Source organism: Phocoena sinus, chromosome 3, assembly GCF_008692025.1.
Source record: "Phocoena sinus isolate mPhoSin1 chromosome 3, mPhoSin1.pri, whole genome shotgun sequence".
NCBI classification, from domain to species: Eukaryota; Metazoa; Chordata; class Mammalia; order Artiodactyla; family Phocoenidae; genus Phocoena; species Phocoena sinus.
Genome location: NC_045765.1, coordinates 146,072,550 through 146,095,558, shown reverse-complemented (window position 1 = coordinate 146,095,558; position 23,009 = coordinate 146,072,550). Strand labels below are relative to the sequence as shown.

The following is a 23,009-nucleotide window of genomic DNA, read 5'->3' as shown; positions in this document are numbered from 1 at the left end:
TAAATGGAGACTAATAAAACAATAATAAAGATCAATGAAACTGAGAGCTGGTTCTTTGAAAAGATAAAAAGAGGGGGCCTAAATCAATAAAATCAGAAGTGAAAAAGAAGTAACAACTGATACCACAGAAATACAAAGGATCATAAGAAATTATATGAACAATTATACACCAATGAAATGGATGACCTAGGAGAAATGTACAAATTTCTAGAAATGTACAATCTCACAAGACTGAATCAGGAAGAAATAGCAAATGTGAATAGACTGATTACCAGTAATGAAAAATGAATAATAATAAGATAAACTCCCAACAAACAAAAGCCTGGAGCCAGATGACTTCATAGGTGAATTCTACCAAACATTTAGAGAAGAGTAACATGTATTCTCTTCAAACTATTCCAAAAAATTGAGGAGGAAGAAACACTTACAGACTCATTCCACAAGGCCAGCATTGCCCCAATATCAAAACCAGATAAAGAGATCACAAAAAAGAAAATTACAGGCCAGTATCATTGATGGACAAATGCAAAAATCCTCAACAAAATATTAGCAAACCAAATTCAACAATACATTCAAAGGATCATACACCATGATCAAGTGGGATTTATCCCAGGGATACAAGGATGGTTCAGTATTTGCAAATCAATCAATATGATACACCACATTAACAAATTGAAGAATGAAATCATATGATCATCTCAACAGCTGCCAAAAAGCTTTTGATAAAATTCAACATCCATTTATGATAAAAAAAACTCTCCAGAAAGTGAGTTTAGAGGGAACATACTTCAACACAGTAAAGCCCATATGATAAGCCCACAGCTAACATCATAGTCAATAATGAAAAGCTTAGTGCATTTCTTCTAAGATCAGGAAGAACACAAGGATGTCCACTCTCGCCACTTTTTTTCAACGTAGTATTGGAAGTCCTAGCCACAGCAATCAGAAAAATAAAATAAATCGAAACTGGAAAGGAAGAAGTAAAATTGTCACTGTTTGAAGATGACATGACACTAAACATAGAAAATCCTAAAGATGCTACCAGAAAACTAGTAGAGCTCATCAATGAATTCAGTAAAGTAGCAGGTTACAAAATTAATATACAGAAATCTGTTGCATTTCTATAACTAACTATTAGAGAAATTAAGGAAACAATGCCATTTACAACCACATCAAAAGGAATAAAATACCAAGGAATAAATCTGAGGTAAAAGACCTGTACTTGTAAAACTATAAGACAATGATAAAAGAAATTGAGGATGACACAAACAAATAGAAAGCTATCCTGTGTTCATGAATTGGAAGAATCAGTATTGTTTAAATGACTATACTACCTAAGGAAATCTACAGATTCAGTGCAATCCCTATCAAAATACCAATGACATTTTTCACAGAACTAAAACAAATAATTCTTAAATTTGTATGGAAACACAAAAGACCTCAAATAGGCAAAACAATCTTGAGAAAGAACAAAGGTGGAGGTATCACGTGACCTGATTTCCAACTATACTACAAAGCTGTGGTAATCAAAACAGTATAGTACTGGCACAAAAACAGACACACAATTCAATGGGATAGAATAGAGAGCCCAGAAATGAACCCACTCTTATATGGGCAAATAATCTATGACAAAGCAGTGAAGAATATACAATGGAGAAAAGACAGCTTCTTCAAAAACAGTGGTAGGAAAACTGGACAGCTACATGGGAAAGAATCAAACTGGACTACTCTCTCACACCATGCACAAAAATAAATTCAAAATGGATTAAAGACTTAAACCTAAGACTGGAAACCATAAAGCCTCTCAAAGAAAACATAGGTAGTATGCTCTTTGATGTTGGTCTTAGTAATTTTTTTTTGGATCTGTCTGCTTAGGCAAGGGAAACAAAAGCAAAGATAAACAAATGGGAATACATCAAACTAAAAAGCTTTTGCACAGTGAAGGAAAATATCAACAAAATGTAAAGGCTGCCTACTGAATGGGAGAAGAAATTGATATTTGCAAACAGTGTATTTGATAAGGGGCTACTATCCAAAACATACAAAGAACTCATACAACTCAACATCAAAAAACATAAAACCTGATTAAAAAATGGGCAGAGGATCTGAATAGAAAATTTCTAAAGAAGACATACAGATGGCCAACAGGTACATGAAAAGATGCTCAACATCACTTATGAAAAGGGAAATGCAAATCAAAACCACAATAAGATATCACCTCACACCTTTCAGAATGGCTTGCATCAAGAAGACAACAAATAATAAACATTGACCAGGATGTGGAAAAAAGGGAACCCTTGTACCCTGTTGGTGGGAATGTACATTGGTGCAGCTACTACAGAAAACAGTATGGAGGTTCCTCAAAAAATTAAAAATATAACTACCATATGATACAACAATTCCACTCCAGTGTATTATATAAAGAAAACAAAAACACTAATTAGAAAAGATATATGCACCTCTATGTTCATTGCTGCACTATTTACACTAGCCAACATATGGAGGCAACCTAAATGCCCATCAATAGATGAATGGATAAAGAAGATGTGGTATATATATACACAATGGAATATTACTCAGCCATGAAAACGAATGACATCTTGCCATTTACGACAATATGGATGGACCTAGAGGTTATTATGTTAAGTGAAATAACTCAGAGAAAGACAAGTACTGCATGGTATTACTTATTTGTGGAATCTAAAAAACAAAACCAAACAGAAACAGACTAATAGATACAGAGAACAAACAGGTGGTTGCCAGAGGGGTGTGGGGTAGGGGGAGGAAAGATGTAGGTGAGGGAGGTTAAGAGGTACAAACTTCAGTTATAAAATTAATGTCATGGGTATGAAATGTACAGTGTAGGGAATATAGTCAATAACTATGTAATATCTTTGAATGGCGACAGATGGTAACTTGACTTACCATTGTGATCAGCTTGAAATGTATAGAAATATCAAATCCCTATCTTGTGTGCCAAGAACTAACACAGTGTTGTTATACTTCAAAAACAAACTCAGAAAAATAGATAAAATTTGTGGTTACCAGAGGTGGGTGTAGGGGAGGGGGAAGTGGAGGAAGGCAGTCAAAATATACAAATTTCCAGTTACAATACTAAGGACGTAATATACAACACGATAAATATAATAAGCACTGCTGTACAATATATATGAAAGTTTTTAAGGGTAAATTCTGAGTTCTCATCACAAGAAAACAAATTTCTATTTCTTTAATTTAGTATCTATGAGATGATGCATGTTCAGTAAACTTATTGTGATAGTCCCTAATGTATGTAAATCAAATAATTATGCTGTACACCTTAAATTTATACAGTGCTATGTGTCAGTTATATCTCAATAAAACTGGAAGAAAAAATTTTAAGTCCGCTGACTCAGATGTTTATTTGTATCAACTTTAAGTACTATCCTTATTACTTTCTGTATTTTTCTATTGCATTCTGTACCCCTCATTCCCCAAATTAAACAACAACAACCCAAGAATGGTGTGCATAAGGGTTTTGCTTTTGTTTTTTAATCATCATGAATATAATGCCTAGACGATAGCTGATATTCAGTAAATATTTCTGGATGAATTTTTTTGACTTTTTAAAAAATTGGGGTATAGTTGATTTACAATGCTGTGTCAGTTTCTGTTGTATGATGAAGTGAATCAGCTACATGTATACATATATCCCCTCCCTCTTGGACCTCCTTCCCACTCCTCCCCCATCCCATCCATCTAAGTCACTGCAGAGCACTGAGCTGAGCTCCCTGCACTATACAGAAGGTTCCCACTAGCTATCTTTTACACGTGGCAGTGCACATATGTCAGTCCCAATCTCCTAATTCATCCCACCCCCGCTTTCCCTCCTTGGTGTCCATACATTTGCTCTCTACACCTGTGTCTCTATTTCTGCCTTGCAAACAGGTTCATCTGTACCATTTTTCTAGATTCCACATATATGTGTTAATAGACGATATTTGTTTTTCTCTTTCTGACTTACTTCACTTTGTATGACAGTCTCTAGGTCCAACCGTGTCTCTACAAATGACCCAATTTTGTTCTTTTTTATGGCTGAGTAATAGTCCACTGTGTACATATGTACCACTTCTTCTTTATCCATTCATCTGTTGATGGACATTTATGTTGCTTCCATGTCCTGGCTATTGTAAATAGTGCTTCAGTGAACATTGGGGTGCATGTTGCCCTTTTGTTTTTCTTTGTTTTTTAGTATCTTTATTGGAGTATAATTGCTTTAGAATGTTGTGTTCGTTTCTGCTGTACAACAAAGTGAATCAGCTATATGTATACATATATCCCCATATCCCCTCCCTCTTGCATCTCCCTCCCACCCTCCCTATCCCACCCCTCTAGGTCATCACAAAGCACTGAGCTGATCTCCCTGTGCTATGCAGCAGCTTCTCACTAGTTATCTATTTTACATTTGGTACTGTATATATGTCAGTGCTACTCTCTCACTTCGTCCCAGCTTCCCCTACCCTGCTGTGTCCTCAAGTCTGTTCTCTACGTCTCTGTCTTTATTCCTGACTTGCCACTAGGTTCATCAGTACCACTTTTTTAGATTCCATATATGTGTGTTAGCATACAGTATTTGTTTTCCTCTTTCTGACTTGCTTCACTCTGTATGACAGACTCTAAGTCCATCCATCTCATTACAAATAACTCAGTTTCGTTCCTTTTTATGGCTGAGTAATATTCCATTGTATATATGTGCCACATCTTCTTTATCCATTCATCTGTCGATGGACACTTAGGTTGCTTCCATGTCCTGGCTATTGTAAACAGTACTGCAATGAACATTGTGGTACATGACTCTTTTTGAATTATGGTTTTCTCAGGGTATATGCCCAGCAGTGGGATTGCTGGGTTGTATGGTAGTTCTATTTTTAGTTTTTTAAGGAACCTCCATACTGTCCTCCATAGTGGCTGTATCAATTTACATTGATACAAACCCAACAGGGCAGGAGGGCTCCCTTTTTCCACACCCTCTCCAGCATTTATTGTTTGTAGATTTTTTTGATGATGGCCATTCTGACTACATTCAATGTAGTTTTGATTTGCATTTCTCTAATGATTAGTGATGTTGAGCATCTTTTCATGTGTTGGTCGGCCACCTCTATGTCTTCTTTGGAGAAATGTCTATTTAGATCTTCCACCCATTTTTTGATTGGGTTGTTTGTTTTATTGATATTGAGCTTCATAAGCTGTTTGTATATTTTGATGTTCTTTTAACCCATATGCTTGGAAAGAGTTCTGTAGCTCCCACTATGGAAATAGTAGTTCTGATTTAGATTTTAAGTCATTAACAATTTAGACGGCACCTAAAGAAAGTAAAATGTCCTGGAGGAAAACAAACCTTACATGAATTCACACCTGATTTTACAAGTTGGGCATGGGGGCATGTTTACTGTGATGGCTGGCTGGCTGAGAAGAATCTGGGCATTGAATGGCTTATTTTCAAAGCATTTTAGAGGGTACAGGGGTCAGGGTGGGTGGTCGGCTTTTTTTAAATCAAGGAATTTCTTGCAGCTGCTCTTTCCTATTGTTTCTATATGAGTAAGCACGACTCTGCCTTCGAGAGCAACTTGTAATTACCTTTTGTTGCCCTGATAATTTTTGGTGAGTGGAATTCATTTTTATTTACATCCACTGTCAGCTAACCATTAGTCATCATCCCCTCAGTGTGAGATTTCAATGTAAAAAATACCAGGTATGCATTTAACCCAATTTTGATGATTGAAAATTGTCTTCAACTGTCTTATTGCTAGGCAGTGCAATGTATATATAATTTAAAAATAACCAATAGAGGCTTCCCTGGTGGTCCAGTTGTTAAGACTCTGCAATTCCACTGCAGGGGGCACGGGTTCAATCCCTGGTTAGGGAACTAAGATCCCACATGCCGTGTGGTACGGCCAAAGACAAAAAACAATAACACTAGGCATGATCGACCAAGACTGTGCTGCCACCTCAATTATATAAAAACCATCACAGCTTAGAAGGATTCTATACTCTCAGCATTTCAGAGAAATACAAATCAAAACTACAGTGAGGTACCTATAGATCGTCATACTAAGTGAAGTAATTCAGAAAGAGAAAGACCAATAGCATATATCACTTATATGTGGATTCTAAAATATGACACCAATGAACCTATCTATGAAACAGAAACAGATTCAAAGACACAGAGAACAGACTTGTGGTTGCCATGGGGGAGGGGGGAGGGAAGGATTGGGAGTTTGGGATTAGCAGACACAAACTAGTGTATATAGAATGGATAAACAACAAGGTCCTTCCTACTGCATAGCACAGGGAACTATATTCAGGAACCTGTGATAAACCATGATGGTGAAGAATATGAAAAAGAATATGTAAATGTATAACCGAATCACTGCTGTACAGCAGAAATGAACACAACATTGTAAATCAGCTATACTTCAATAAAATTAAAAAAAATAGAACAGGGTGCTTCTCAAACTTTAACATGCATCCGAATCACCTGGGAATCTTGTTTGATTCTGACTCAGTAGGGCTGGGGTGAGGCCTGAGATCCTGCATTTCTAACAAGCTCCCAGGTGATGCCAATGCAGCTAGTCCAGGGACCACACTGAGTAGCAAGAGTCTGGAAGGCTAAAACTTAATAATACCTCTGAAAATGAGCCCTAGGTAGCTCTGTTTGGAGGTTCAAGTAAGGTCAATGACAGCCAGCCTCAAATGCAAGTTGGTCAGAAAGAAGTTGCATGTGATCATTAGACCTGAAGCATTTTCCCCTCAGTGCACTGTGTTCAGGATTTCCGGCCCACACCTCTCTCCTGACCTCTGCACCTGTGTAAAAACCAATCACAGACCACGCCTACCTAAATGATTTATCTGCTCCTCAACACACATGTCCCAAACAGAATGCATTACCTTTCCCCATTCCCAAACCCACCCCTGGGCTTCGTCTCTCACAGAATGGTAGCCTCATCTACTCAGCTGCCCAAGTCGGAAATCTGGGCTTTGTTCTCCCTCCTCTTTCCCCGGCACAAAGTCCTGTCAGGTGTCTCTTTTAAGTAGCTCTTGAATCCACTCACTTCTCTCTATCTGCATTTCTACTGCCTTAGTTCATGCCACGTACAACTGCTTGGGGTGCAGCTGTAGTCTCTGAACTGGTTCCTTTCTCTCTCTTCCACAGTGCAGCCTGCATGACTTTCTTATCATCACTCCCCTGTTTCGAATACTTCAATGGCTCCCTTCTGCCCTAGGGATAAGGTCCAAACTCATCAGCGTTGCTTCATGAGGCTCTTTATCCTCTAGTTGCAGCTTACCCCTCTAGCCCTACTGTTTCCTAACTCCCCTGGAACTGTGTACTGCATTTAGACTCATATGCCATGACATCATCTTCTTCCTGCTTACTACAGACACTGAAAGCTGCTCCTGGAACCTCTCCCCCGACCTCTCTACTCATCCTTCACTTCCTCTGGAGGCCTTCCCTCCTCTCCCCAGTTTCCATATGATACCCTTCCCAAGTGCTGTCATAACACCCTTACTGCCCTGATCAGTATCTCACTGGTTGGTGATTTTGTTCCTTGTTTGACATTATGTTTAACACAAAGTAAGTGCCCAGCAAATATCTGTTAAATAAATACATGATTTGTAAATAAACAATCCTTAGGGAAACTCTTCTCAGGATATTAACTCTGACAGCAGTCTCTGTTGAATGCCAGCCCTCAGTGCTTGGAAGGAGGTAGGGGCAGATTAATAAACAGCAGATTTCACTACCTCTCATCCTTAAGAATCTTTGGAAAAAGACTACCACTGGTAGAGGGCCTTAAATACCTGCAAATCCACTTTCCCTGGGTAGCTGTTGGCCAATGGCTGAAAGGTGTGGGTATGTGAGCTCTCAAGCTCGTTGGCCTCGAGAGCAGACAACTCTGATATAACTTTCACCCTGGGGCTTCCCTGTGGGGGCAGGCTGAAGCTAGGAATGTGCCTGAGATGGCAGCCCAGCTGTGCTTCCTCCCTTTTCTGTCTTGTTTCTCTCTCCCTTAGCTATCTTCCCTGGGAGCACTTCCTGAATGAATCCCTTGCACACAAGTTGGCACCTCAGGGTCTGTTTCTATGGAACCTGACCTCAGACAGCAGTGCAAGATTGATAGAAAGGTCCATTCAGTACTTGACTGGGTTCCTGAGAAAGGTTAGAGCATTTCTCAGAAATCTTTGAAAAAATGGAAGTGATTCTCATTTGTGTGGGATGAAGTCAGTGTAAATGTGCTTTGAGTTAGGAAAATGGATGAGATAATCCCTCAAGGAATTAATGTCGAAACTCACGGAATCAGACAGATGGCTCCCAGGGGAGCTGGCTGGCCTCTTCAGCATTAACATTCTTAGCTCTGTAAAAGGGGACTAAAACTACCCACAAATCAAGTCACGCAGGACAACTTATTTATGAAAAGCTCTGTGCCCCTGAGCAAAGCCATTCACCTACCAGCATTCTTCCTGCAGGCCTGCTGGTTGCATTTTTGGAATTCTAGGGGTCTGGGTTCGTGATCACACAGGCATCGGTCCTGGTCTTCAGTTTTATTGTTCTCTGAGGCAACACAATGGACAGTCCTCTTCTGAAAGCCACCTCCACAAGATGCAGTGCACTGGAAGAGAGGGGCACAGGGAGAGAGTCAGAATTCTCCCCCAGGATCACCAGGGGAACTCCAGCATAACTGCTTCAACCCCACGGTTGTCAAATAGGGGCAAGCCTCAATTATCACAAGGCTTTTTGAAGGAGTCATAGAATAAAGGCACTAATAATTTGGAGATGTGAATTTAGGAAGAGTTGATATTATAGATTGTGTGAACTGAATTCAGCTTAATTTACAATTGGGTTCTCTGAAGAATGTGGACAGAGGTTGAACTGCAAGCAAAATAGAAAAAGATTTCATATCTGGACTCTGGTGCCTCAGCAGTCCAGTTTCTCTGAACTGGTTTTGATTTGGGGCTGGGAGTCAGATGTGAGGAGAGGGGACAGAGCTACGAGGAAAGCTGAGGGAGGATCGAAAGGGAAGAGGGAGAGGAAAAAGCAAGGTGGAATGGAGAGGGAATTTGGAATGGACCTAGCGGTACCATGTGTGGCCTCAAGCCACCTAACAGACAAGATTCATGTGATGTCATGATGTGGCTGCCTGGAAGCAGAAGGGAGATTCTCTGGCCTGGGAAGCCATCCTGGGGATGTAAGAAAATGTGTCTGAATTTATTATAGATGCATACGCTCTTTAAAAAATTTTTTTATTGTGGTAAAATATATAAAACACAAAATTTACTGTTTTAACCATTTTTTCACAGTATAGTTCAGTGCCTTAAATACATTCACATTGTTCTGTAATCATTACCACCATCCGTCTCTAGGAGTTTTTCATCTCTCCAAACTGAAACTCTGTACCCCCAACCTACCCTGCCCCAGTCCCTGGCAACCACCATTCTATTTTTTGTCTACTTGACTATTTGAGGTACCTCATAAAAGTAGAATCATACAATATTTGTCCTTTTGTGACTTGCTTCTTTCAATTAGCATAATGTCTCCAGGTTTCCTCCATGTGATAGCATGTGTCAGAATTTCCTCTTTAAGGTGGGATAATATTCCATTGTATGTAGGTACCACATTTTCTTTATCCTTTCATCTGTTGATGGACATTGGGTTGCTTCCACCTTTTGGCTATAGTGACCCACATATACTCTTATGGTTTACATTCTATTTCATGTTTTACTACTTTTCGCCTCATCTGTCTTATATAATCAAAATCTCCCAGAGGGCAGAAACCAGTTCCTCTTTCTTTGTTCTGCACGGTAAGTAGGTGAGTGCTAAACACAGCCTGACCATTCGGTAAATACCCATTGATTGGCCGAAAAAGACAGCCGCATGGTAAATTCTGGAAAAATCTCCAGGCCCTAAATATCCCGTTTGCCATTTGAAATATTATTGGTCAACAAGATTACTAGGCTTAAAAAAATACCCACACTGGATACCACTGAAACTCAGAATACTGTTACCAAACCCTGTTTCCCATAAAACTCCAATGTGGGATAAGAGGAGAAACATCAAATTCTTCTTAACATCCACTACTTTATTTTACTCTACTCTTCATAAAGCCTAGAGCAAGGTGATCAGCATGGAACTTTATGTCTGTTTTATAACGTCAGAGATTACTCTCATTAAACCTAAAGGTAATTTTATTCAGTGAATTCACATCAAATTTTCCACGGATATGGACAAGAGAAAAGTAAGAAAATAGCTACTCAACTGATCCTGAGTAAATAAAAGTGTGCAACAGAGGACAGAGGGAAGAACAAGTGAAGTTAATCAAGCCAGAATATGATAAAGGGTACTGGAGGTACTGGACCAGAATTCAGGAGACTTGGGCTTTTTCACTCACTACACATTGTCCTGGATCTCATTCAACCTCTCGTTTTCTTCCTCTGTTAAACGAGGTTGTTACAGGCAAGAATATACAATGGAGAAAAGACAGCCTCTTCAATAAGTGGTGCTGGGAAAACTGGACAGTTACATATAAAAGAATGAATTTAGAGTACTCCATAACACCTTGCACAAAAACTCGAAATAGATTGAAGACTTAGATGTAAGACTGGATACTATAAAACTCTTAGAGGAAAACATGGGCAGAACACACTTTGACATAAATCCCTGCAATATCTTTGTGTATCTACCTCCTAGAGTAATGAAGATAAAGACAAAAATAAACAAATGGTACCTAATCAAACTTAAAAGCTTTTGCACAGCAAAGGAAACCATACACAAAAGACAACACACAGAATGGGAAAAAATAATTTGCAAACAATGCAACTGACAAGGGATTAATCTCCAAAATATACAAACAGCTCATGCAGCTCAATATCAAAACAACAAACAACCCCAGGCAAAAAATGGGTAGAAGATCTAAATAGACATTTCTTCAACAAAGACATACAGATGGCCCCAAAAACACATGAAAAGATGCTCAACATCACTAATCATTAGAGAAATGCAAATCAAAACTACAGTGAGGTATCACCTCATACCAGTCAGAATGGCCATGATCAAAAAATCTATAAACAATAAATGCTGGAGAGGGTGTGGAGAAAAGGGAACTCTCCTGCACTATTGGTGGGAATGTAAATTGATATGGCCACTATGGAGAACAGTATGGATGTTCCTTAAAAAACTACACATAGAACTACCATATGACCCAGAAATCCCACTACTGGGCATATACCCTGAGAAAACCATAATTCAAACAGACACATGAACCCCAGTGTTCACTGCAGCACTATTTACAATAGCCAGGTCATGGAAGCAACCTAAATGTCCATCAACAGACGAATGGATAAAGAAGATGTGGTACATATATATGATGGAATATTACTCAGTCATAAAAAGGAACGAAATTGGGTCATTTGTAGAGACATGGTTGGACCTAGAGACTGTCATACACAGTGAATTAAGTCAGAAAGAGAAAAACAAATATTAATGCATATATGTGGAATCTAGAAAAATGGTACAAACTAGTTTGCAAGGCAGAAATAGACACACAGATGTAGAGAATAAACATACGGACACCAAGGGGGGAAAGGGCAGGTGGGGACAACTGGGAGATTGGGATTGACATATATATACTAATATGTATAAAATAGATAACTAATGAGAACCTGCTGTATAGCACAGGGAACTCCACTTGCTGTACAGTAGAAACTAACACAACACTGTAAAACAGCTATGCCCCCAATTAAAAAAAAAGATTAAAAAAAGATATGGTACACATATACAATGGAATATTACTAAGCCATAAAAATAATGAAATAATGCCACATGGATGGACCTAGAGATTATCATACTAAGTGAAGTAAGTCAGAAAGAGAAAGACAAATATCATGATATCACATGTGGAATCTAAAAAAGTGATACAAATGAACTTATTTACAAAACAGAAACAGACTCACAGACTTTGAAAACAAAATTATGGTTACCAAAGGGGAAAGGTTGGGGGGAGGGATAAATAAGGAGCTTGGGAGTAACATGTACATGCTACTATATATAAAATAGATAGTCAACAAGGACCCACAGGGAACTGTACCCAATATTCTGTAATAACCTATATGGGAAAATAATCTGAAAAAGAATGGATATATGTGTATGTATAAATGAATCACTTTGCTGGACACTGGAAACACAACATTGTAAATCAGTTATACTCCAATATAAAATAAAAATTAAATTAAAAATACAAAACAAACAAACAAACAAGATGGAAGAGCTAATTCCAAGCCAAGCACAAAAATAAGCAGAGAGGTCACTGCCTGTGCATTTATTAGCTAATTTAAATACCTTGTGATGGAGAAGATGCATGAATTTGTGTTGTATTAAATTAGAGGATTAAGCAGGAAGCATGGTTACTGATTTGGGTTTTGTTAATTGTGGTAATGCTGTGAGTTTGGGGTTTTAGAGACAAGGTAACTCTCTTAATGCTCAGTTCCACTTCTTTGTATCCAATAAAAATAAGGGATCTTTGTGCAGAACTGAGCACCCAAAATAGGGATGGCGCTTAGTTGGGGCTTAGCTCTAAGCTAAGATTGCTGAGTAACTGAATTGTTTGCACCCTACACTGAACTCTGCACTATGCTCTTTCAGTCCTGGATGCTTCTCTTCAGCTTAAACTGGCCTGTTTGGAAAAGTTGATTCCCAGGGCTCAGCAGAAGATGAGCAAAGACTCTCTGTGAGAAGCTATAAGATAGACACATGAAGACTGGACTCTGTTAGTGCTATCACTCAACCAACACAGATCAAATGAAGAAACCATTTGATGATTTAAAACTGGTACAAACTAATGCAAGCATCTCAATTGAATAATTTTCTTTTTTTAAAAAAATAAATTTATTTAGTTTTGGCTGCATTGGGTCTTTGCTGCGCGCGGGCTTTCTCTAGTTGCGGTGAGCACGGGCTACTCTTTGCTGCAGTGTGCGTGCTTCTCATTGCGGTGGCTTCTCTTGTTGTGGAGCATGGGCTCTAGGCATGCTCTAGGCATGCAGGCTTCAGTAGTTGTGGCGCACGGGCTCAGTAGTTGTGGCGCACGGGCTCAGTAGTTGTGGCTCGTGGGCTGTAGAGTGCAGGCTCAGTAGTTGTGGTGCACAGGCTTAGTGGCTCCGTGGCATGTGGGTTCTTCCCAGACCAGGGCTCGAACCCGTGTCCCTGCATTGGCAGGCAGATTCTTAACCACTGTGCCACCAGGGAAGTCCTTTAATAATTTTCTTGCACTTACTATTAACATTATGTCAGGCACTGTAAGTACATAGGCAATATCCTTGAGTTCAATTCTTGGAACAACCATGTAAAATAAAATTTGTTTTCGGGTGTTGTAGAATCAGATATTCCTCTCCTCTGACTTTTTTCCTTTTTTCATAGCATTTAATGAAGGTCATGGAGACACATGTCCTTCAGTTTTGGAAAATTTTTCTTGTATTAATTCTTTGATAATTTCCTCACTTCTAGTCCCTCTCCATCCTCCCTTTTTTTATTAGTTTTTTTAAAATTTTAGTTTATTTTTTTATACAGCAGGTTCTTATTACTCATCAGTTTTATACACATCCGTGTATACATGTCAATCCCATCCATCCTCCCTTTCTGAAATCTTATTATTTTGATGTTGTGCCTGCTGGCCTGATCCTCTAATTTCCTTATATTTTATCTCATTTTGTCTTTGTCCTCATTTTCTTGAGAGATTTCTTCACATTATTTTCACAGTCTCATGTTTGAATTTTCACTTTTGCTATTCTAAAAATTTCTAAATTCTCCTTATATTCTCCTTATATGCTTTTTATATACATTTAATGAGAAGCTAGCTCATGGATATAGTCTCTTATTTCCCTAAAGAGACTAATTATATATATTTTATGAGGAGTTCTTTCATTTCTTTCATGGTCTCTATTCCTTGGAGTTCCTTTTGTTCTGTTCATTCTGTTATTTCGTTCTTGGTGTGATAGGTTTTCTCAAATGTCCAGAAATCCTACGCTATCTATGTATATTTAAGATGAGGCACCAATGAGCTGACTGGATGTTCCATGGGTGGCAGTTGTTGAGACATGGCTTTATATAAGGTGAGCAGGAAGAGGTTTCTTATGTAGTTTTTTCCTCTTGAGGCTAAGCTGGTCCCCTGCCGTTGTGGAGCTCAGTAGGGCAGGGAGATATCACACTATTTACTGTATTTTCATCACTTAATCACTGGTGAGACAATTAATCCTTTTGCCCTGATCAACTATGGCTGATTCCAAGGTATCAGAGAGAAGACCTCCAGGCTATGGTTGGGATGTAGGAAAATTTCTAAAGATCCAACTGCTTCTCTTACAAACTTTTAACCAACTTCCATTTTCCTTTACCCTCACCTCTGCCTTCAGATGTACCCGGAAATCTCTGCTATAGACAGTTTTTAGCTTTCTCTGACATGCTACTAAGTCAATTGTAAGTTTGGGTATCTACTTTTTTTTTTCAGAAAATAAAAACTTTATTTTTTCAGGTTTATAAGAGAGTTTCCATTACATATAACATTATGGTCAAGGACTCTACAGCCACAAATGCCCGCAGTCACATAAATATACCCAATCAATGCCTTTTCCTGCTAAATGAGGCATCTGATGTCCAGAGGGTCATGTTTCGAGTAGAAGTAGTCCTTAATGGGATGGCTCCCATCAGTGCATTAGGAACTAGCCAAGTAACCTTGTTTGCTCGAGCTGTCTGACTCAGAGGACAGGAACGGACAGATGGCCTGCTGATCAGAGATGGGACAGAACTAGACCTTCTCTCGTGGTTTAAGATATTTCAAAATCTCAGAATTCAGATTTGGCTTCTACAGCATATTTGGGGGAGTTCCAACTTTTGGATGAAAAAGGAAACCAATGTAGTGGTAAGAAATAGAAGACCACTTAAGAGGGGTCCTAACTACCCCCTTCCTGCAGGAGTGAGGAGAGGAAGGCCCCAAGCTCACCGGCCCTTGGCTTAGACCATCGCTCTCCCAGGAAGAGGGAGAGAGTGGCTCCGCCCCCCGACTCCTCTCTCCCATGGTTCAGTGGCACTGAAACCCATTCAAAGTAGCGAACATCTAGAAGTTCCATATGCTGCAGCTGGAGTTTGCCAATCAGATTCTGCTTGGAGCTTTAATGTGAACAAGTTTGTGTAAACAGCAAACAAGCCGTGGCACAAGTCTCCTGGGACACTAGCTTTGTTCCCCCAACCTGCAGAGCAGAAGACAGGAATACCCCAAACCAAATAAAAGCCCAAACAGGCATCTAAATCTGGAGCAGACATTCATTCTCCTGGACACCACCAGCTGCCCCAGGGTGATGCTAAGGCACGGTCAGTTTTACATTAGAAAGTAAAGCCACCTCTTAAACCCAGGACACAGCTGGCTACCTACTTCTATCTTCCAAAAGTGTACTGACCCCATCACTTTGCTGTTGTCTCCTGTCCTCTTCTCTTTCTTTGTGGGTTTGTGCCACTTTTAGCTGTTTTTTTTTCTTCTTCTTCTGGCTGTTTAATGGAGTTTGGGGAACAGAGGCAAATGTATATATTCGATCCATCCATATGTCTTACTTGAACTCTGGTAACTTCTCCTTTTCTCTTAATAATAGGTAATGAGGTCAAGGACAATCCTAAACGCTGGCTTGGTAGGTGGAGCCACCTCCATTGCCCCCTATTCTTTGATATGCACAACAGATGAATTAGTAGTACATGGCTCTTCCAAGGAAACTTTAACTCATCTCCACCTCCAAGAGACTGCTACTTCTACCTCCCTCTAAGGAAATTCTGTACTTCTGCTGTTGGAAATTTTTACATCTCAGAAATACAGGTCTACCTCATTCTTAAGAGGGTAGTACTATAAGAAATTAATAAATTAACCAGTTCCTCCATCAGTGGACATTTAGATTATTTTCAGGAATTGCTATTATAACAAGGTGGCAATGAACATTCTTTATAGTCATCTAGGATTACATCTGGTGGTATATCTGTGGGTTAAATTATTAAAGGTAGAATTACTGGGTCAGATACTTTATGGATTTTAAGTTTCTCACTGATTTTAATGCTTTCTATTCTAACTTTATACAGACGATTATAACCAAAGAAATGCACTGGAATCTGGCTAAAGAACAACCACACAAAACTTCACAATTTACAACCTCAGTGTTACCTAACACTGACGTTACCTAAATGTCAAAATGAGGAGCAGCCTGCATTCTTACAGGAAAATGGGAATGTTTTTGACAATTTCCTCTTCTCAGTGTGAACCCTAAGAGCTTATGTTTCACACATCATTACTACTATCATATTTACTGGGATATCATCATCATTCTTGCCAGAAAGAAAACTGCATTATCCAAATTTCCTTTACAATGAATGATAAGGTACTAGAGCCTTGAGGAGTTGACAGTCACACTTAAAAATGTTTATCTGTAGTTTTTAATCTATAGGATTTTGTTCCCCTGAATGGGCCCAAATTTATAGCATTCTCATAACGGTTCAAAGTATATCACATTTTCTTTTCTGATGGTCACATTTGATTTGATTAGTGATGCTTATAATTGTTACACAGGGCTCCAGGGTATTTATGAAAAGTCTAATCCTGAAACACATCTTTATCTGTTGAGGACAGTTTTTTCAGGTTGTGAAATCAAAGATGGACGAGGAAAATTGGTTTTAGAAATAACTGAACCTCCAATAAATAGGAAATAAAGTATATTTCCAAGGGAGCTATTTTAAGATATCTCAATATAAATTAAATTTTCTTCATATGAAAAATAATACAACTGTATGACGTTGTTTTCTGTTGTTCACATGACCCATGGGGGTAGGGTGAAAACTGGTCCTGGACCTGGCAGACAGCTTAGTAGAATGTGTAACCAGAAGCTTGCCCAGACACCAGAATCTCCTTTGCCAATTCATCGTAAGTCAGCATTAGATGCCAATTAGTATAGGGCATTCATAGAAAACACTATGGGTTCTGTCTAAGGGAATGGTTGATGTCACTCTTCATTGTCTACTAGGCACTTTTTAAGCTATAAAAATAGTAAAATATGTATTTTTATTTGTTGCAGGCTAACTGATTAATGTACAATGTTCCTTTAGCAATAACAAGTCATCTTGTTCTTCCTGGATTTGAGTGGGAAGAGACCAATACAACCTTGAGTTGGATGCACCAGCAGGAGCCTTTTTTAAGAGTACATGCCACAGGACTTTCCTGGTGGTGCAGTAGTTAAGAATCCGTCTGCTAATGCAGGGGACAGGGGTTCGAGCCCTGGTCCGGGAAGATCTCACATGCCGCAGAGCAACTAAGCCCGTGCGCCACAACTATTGAGTCTGCGCTTTAGAGCCCATGAGCCACAACTACTGAGCCCGCGTGCCACAGCTACTGAAGCCTGTGCACCTAGAGCCTGTGCTCCACAAGAGAAGCCACCACAATGAGAAGCCCACGCACCACAATGAAGAGTAGCCCCCTCTAGCCGCAACTAGAGAAAGCCCGCACGCAGCAACAAAGACCCAACGCAGCCAAAAGTAAATCAAAAAAAAAAAAAAAAAAAAGTACCTGCCAGCATTCAAATTGATCATGGCTATGCAGGTATAACACAACTATAACAATGACAATTGCTAAGAACATAGCAACCTAAAAATATCTTGGGATTATGTTTGGTAAAATACTGCATTAGCTTCTGTTATAATTATAACCATCAAAATATACGTACACAAGAACAAGTTACTTAAAAAAATATTAATAGTTGAGGGGTTAGTATATCAGATCCTCTTGGCTCACCTGTCTCCCAGATGTTGGCCTTTGATGGGCCCCAGCTGAGGTGGCAACCAGCTTCATGGAAGCACAACTCATTGGCCTGCACTTCATGCATGCCCTTGCTGTGTGCCTCTTACCCTGACAATGGATTTTCTTGTTGCCAATGAGATGTGAGACACAGTGGGACCTGCCCACACATAAATAACCCAGGACAATGGGGGGTGATACCCATCTAAGGGGAGACTTTTTACACAATCCTGGGAGATAGGAGCCGGTAGATAATCTCCTCTCTTCCTGCCTCTGGACAAACTGCTCCAAGAGACAGTAGTTCAAACAGCTTTTAAAAGACCTTCTTTCGAGAGCAGGCAATCAGTTGCTCTTGACACCAAGCAGTGGTCAGTTAGGAAAAATGGTCAGCCTGGTAATGCCCCACCTCATACTTGATTATCCTCTTTCCCTGCCTCCTTCCTCTTTTCTGTCACTCCTGATTCCCTGACATTGTATTTCCTTATAAAGTATTAGATTTTGCCTCAGCTTTATTTTCTAGAGAACCTAGGATACAATAAGTCAGAGTGATGGAAGAATCTGTCTGTGGAAGAATTTTTTTATTTTCAGTGTCACTGATAGTCTTATTTCTACAATAAACTTTGTAAGAATCATAAATCTTTCTCTCATTTACAATTTCACTATTTCATTTGTCCTTCCATCAAACATGCTGGCCATCTAGCAAACTGATAATCTGCAGGTTGACAAGAGACCTGAAATTCACGAAATCATGCTAAGCCTCAAGCTTCAGGGCACATGCAACTCCTATTTGCTCTGCAAAAAGCCAGAGGATCCAAGATGTTAGGACCCCAAATCACTTTTCCTTAGGCTTTGTGCCTTTGGGCTAGTTTTCGGTATTTGATCTTTTCTCTTTTGAAAGTATTTGATCTTTTCCTCTTCTGAACTCAGGATAGTTAACACTGACCACCATGTCAGCCATGGGTCAAGGTTTAGCAGACTTAGACGTATTAGAGAGCAGAAAAGTAAAATACAGAACTGAAATATATAGAAACACACTTTAAATCAATGTATACATTGAACATTTACAGGGATTATATATGACTTTTAAAATCAAAAGGAAACAAATGCTATTTTAAAAAAATAAACGAAAGAGATTATAACTGACTCTTACCAGGTCCCAGTTCCCAGTGGCCCAGTGACAGCAAGGGTGCCCATTGCAGGGTGCAATGGATGTGGGCCTTTTCGTCCAGTCACACAGCCCTCCTGGACAAGTCACTCCTCTCTTCCGAATTCCGCCTCCACATGACCTGGAACACTGGTCCACAACAGGGACAAAGTCAGGTAAAAATCACATGGTGTCATTTTCAGAGATAAAGGGTAGGGATGTGCCTTTTTTCACTGTATCTTCAGTGCCTGACACTGCACCTGGCAGATGTGAATATTCAGTAGATGCTGAATAAATGTTTACTTTATTTAGAAAAAATACTTGACAGTTCATCTCTAGTTCCACACCCTGTATGTCAACCCATTCCCCACTAATTATTTAGTAAGATGGTTCATTTTTCCTTTTTCAGTTTGGAAATTAAAAAATGAATGTTTCAGGTAAGTCTGGAACAAGGGTTTTTTTTTCTGACATATTATTAAGTTACAAAGATATACATGTATATAGTATAAAATATAACCTATCTTTAGAGCAGAAATTCCCATGATTACTGAACAAATATTCATGATTACTGAATATTTCAAGTGGGGATTAAAAACTCAGTTTGGTAATCACTGGTTCAGCATTACTTGAGATAAGGCCTAGCTTATTGCAGTACATCACAAAGTTGGTAGCAACAGTTAGACCCAGCTATATTAACTCCAAATCTGGGTAGCTTCGTCTAATCACCAAAACATGTTCCTAGTGTCTGTCTGAATTCACAATCATGTGTATTTAGATGTTTTTCATCAAAGTATGCTAGAATAAAGAATTTAGATTTCCAAAACAGCTATTATTAATTTTTAAATAAAGAATTCAAGAAAAGACAGAAAAACTCAATAGAATTATATTTTCTTTAAATGCTTTTACTATTATTTTTGCTGTGTACCCTGTTATTAAGAATATGAGTATCTCTATTGGAATCTGGAACATTTGTGCCAGGTTCCTTACAATGACCACTCTGTCATTTCAAATGACAAAGGTGAAACAAGCCCCAGGACTCAGCCCTTCCACCAGCAGGTAAGCTCCAGACACAGACCCCACAGGGCCCACTGCCACCTGCACTGGAACCTTGCCCCACCCACCAGTGGGCCAACAGTAGCTCCAAGATCACCAGGCCATGCAGCTAGCCATGTTATGAGCTGGCCCTTCCCATCAGCCTGCCAGCAGCCACCAGATGAGGCAGGGCCTAGGAATCAACCAGATCAGGAAAAAGCTCACCTACCAGAGCTCCTACAGTACTTGGTCCCACCACAATAGAAGGGCCCATGCAGCCCACATAGGGGGCACCCCTAGAGCACACAGCTCTAGTGACCAGAGGTGAGTGTGCTGTTGCCCCACTGGACATATCGTACATAAGGCCACTTCTGTAAGATTGGGAAATGTAACCAACCTACCTAATACATAGAAATAAACACAGAGAATTAGGCAAAATGAGGAGTCAGAGGAATATGTTCCAAATTAAGGAACAAAACAAAATCTCAGAAAAAGAACTAAATGAAGTGGAGGTAAGAAAATCTACCTCATAAAGAGTTCAAGGGTAGAGATCATAAAAATGCTCAACAAACTCAGGAGAAGAATTAATGAATAAGGTGAGAATTTCAACAGAGTTAGAAAATATAAAGAAAGATAAGACAGAGGTAAAGAATACAATAACTGAGATATAAAGTACATTAGAAAGAATCAACAGTAGATTAGATGATACAGAGGAACATAGCAGCAAACTGGAAGAGGAGTGGAAATCACCCAAGCTGAACAGAAAAAGGAAAGAATTTTAAAATATGAGGATAGTTTAAGAGACCTCTGAGAAATGCAAATCAAAACTACAATGAGGTATCACCTCACACTAGTCAGAATGGCCATCATCAAAAAATCTACAAACAGTAAATGCTTGAGAGTATGTGGAGAAAAGGGAACCCTCTTGCACTTTTGGTGGAAATGTAAATTGATACAACCACTATGGAGAACAGTATGGAGGTTCTTTAAAAAACTAAAAATCAAACCATCATACGACCCAGCAATCCCACTACTGGGTATATACCCTGAGAAAACCATAATTCAAAAAGAGTCATGTACCACAATGTTCCTTGCAGCTCTCTATACAATAGCCAAGATATGGAAGCAATCTAAGTGTCCATCAACAGATGAATGGATAAAGAAGATGTGGCACATATATACAATGGAATATTACTCAGCCATAAAAAGAAACGAAATTGAGTTATTTGTAGTGAGGTGTATGCACCTAGAGTCTGTCATACAGAGTGAAGTAAGTCAGAAAGAGAAAAACAAATACCATATGCTAACACATATATATGGAATCTAAAATTAAAAAAAAACGTTCTAAAGAACCTAGGGGCAAGACAGGAATAAAGATGCAGACATAGAGAATGGACTTGAGGACATGTGGAGGGAGAAGGGTAAGCTGGGACGATGTGAGAGAGTGGCATGGACTTATAAATACTACCAAATGTAAAATAGATAGCTAGTAGGAAGCAGCTGCATAGCACAGGGAGATCAGCTCAGTGCTTTGTGACCACCAAGAGGGGTGGGATAGGAAGGGTGGGAGGGAGACGCAAGAGGGAGGAGATATGGGGATATATGTATATGTATAGTTGATTCACTTTGTTATACAGCAGAAACCAACACACCATTGTAAAGCAATTATACTCCAATAAAGAAGTTAAATAAAAAAAGAAAATTACAGACCAATATCACTGATCAACATAGATGCAAAAATTCCCCCAAAAATATTAGAAAAAAATATCTAATGATACATTAAAAGGATCATACACCATGATCAAGTGGGATTTATCCCAGGGATAAAAGAATTGGTTTTGATTCAAAATCAATGTGATACACCACATTAACAAACTGAATAAAAATAATCATGATCACATCAATAGATGCAGAAAAGGCTTTTCACAAAATTCAATATCCATTTATAATAAAAACTGTCAACAAAGTGGGTACAGGGAACATACCTCAACATAATAAAGGCCGTATATGACAAACCTATAGCGAACATCATACTCAACAGTAAAATGCTGTAACCATTTCCCCTAAGATCAGGTATAAGACAAGGATGCCCACTCTTGTCACTTTTGTTCAACATAGTATTGGAAGTCCTAGCCACAACAATCAGACAAGAAAATAAGAGGAATCCATATTGGAAAGGAAGAAGTAAAACTGTCACTGTTTGCAGATGACATGATACTATACATAGAAAATCCTAAAGATGCCACCAAAAAACTACTAGAGCTCATCAATGAATTTGATAAAGTTGCAGGATATAAAATAAATATACAGAAATCTGTTGCATTTCTGTAACTAAAAATGAACTAGCAGGAAAAGAAATTAAGGAACAATCCAATTTACAACTATATCAAAAAGAATAAAATACCAAGGAATAAATCTAACCAAGGAGGTAAAAGACTTGTACTTGGAAAACTATAAGACACTGATGAAAGCAACTGAAGATGACACAAACATCTGGAAAGATACACTGTGCTCATGGGTTGGAAGAATTAATATAGTTAAAATGACTATACTACCCAAGGAAATCTACAGATTCAGTGCAATCCCTATCAAAATACCAATGACGTTTTTCACAGAACTAGAACAAATAATTCTTAAATTTGTATGGAAACACAAAAGACCTCGAATAGGCAAAACAATCCTGAGAAAGAAGAAAGGTGGAGGTGTCACATGCCCTGATTACCAACTATACTACAAGGCTATGGTAATCAAAACAGTATGGTACTGGCACAAAAACAGACACATAGTTCTATGTAACAGGATAGAGAGTCCAGAAATAAACCCATACTTATATGGTCAACTAATCTATGACAAAGGTGGCAAGAATATACAATGGGGAGTAGACAGCCTCTTCAATAAAAGGTGTTGGAAAAACTGGACTACTTTTTCACACCATATACAAAAATAAACTCAAAATGGATTTAAAATTTAAATGTAAGACCTGAAACTATAAAACT

At 38.8% G+C, this 23,009-nt stretch overlaps 1 protein-coding gene across 2 annotated transcripts in view; it reads right to left on the bottom strand.

The window, feature by feature from the left end:
* ADAMTS12 (ADAM metallopeptidase with thrombospondin type 1 motif 12) overlaps positions 1 to 23,009 on the bottom strand; it is a 394,308-nt gene that overhangs the window by 17,612 nt on the left and 353,687 nt on the right. For both annotated transcript variants that reach the window (XM_032628621.1, XM_032628622.1), the window contains 2 exons: positions 18,988 to 19,131; positions 8,486 to 8,645 (listed from right to left, as the gene is read on the bottom strand). In XM_032628621.1, the coding sequence (XP_032484512.1) occupies positions 8,486 to 8,645; positions 18,988 to 19,131 (304 nt within the window). The remainder of the gene's footprint in view (positions 1 to 8,485; positions 8,646 to 18,987; positions 19,132 to 23,009) is intronic.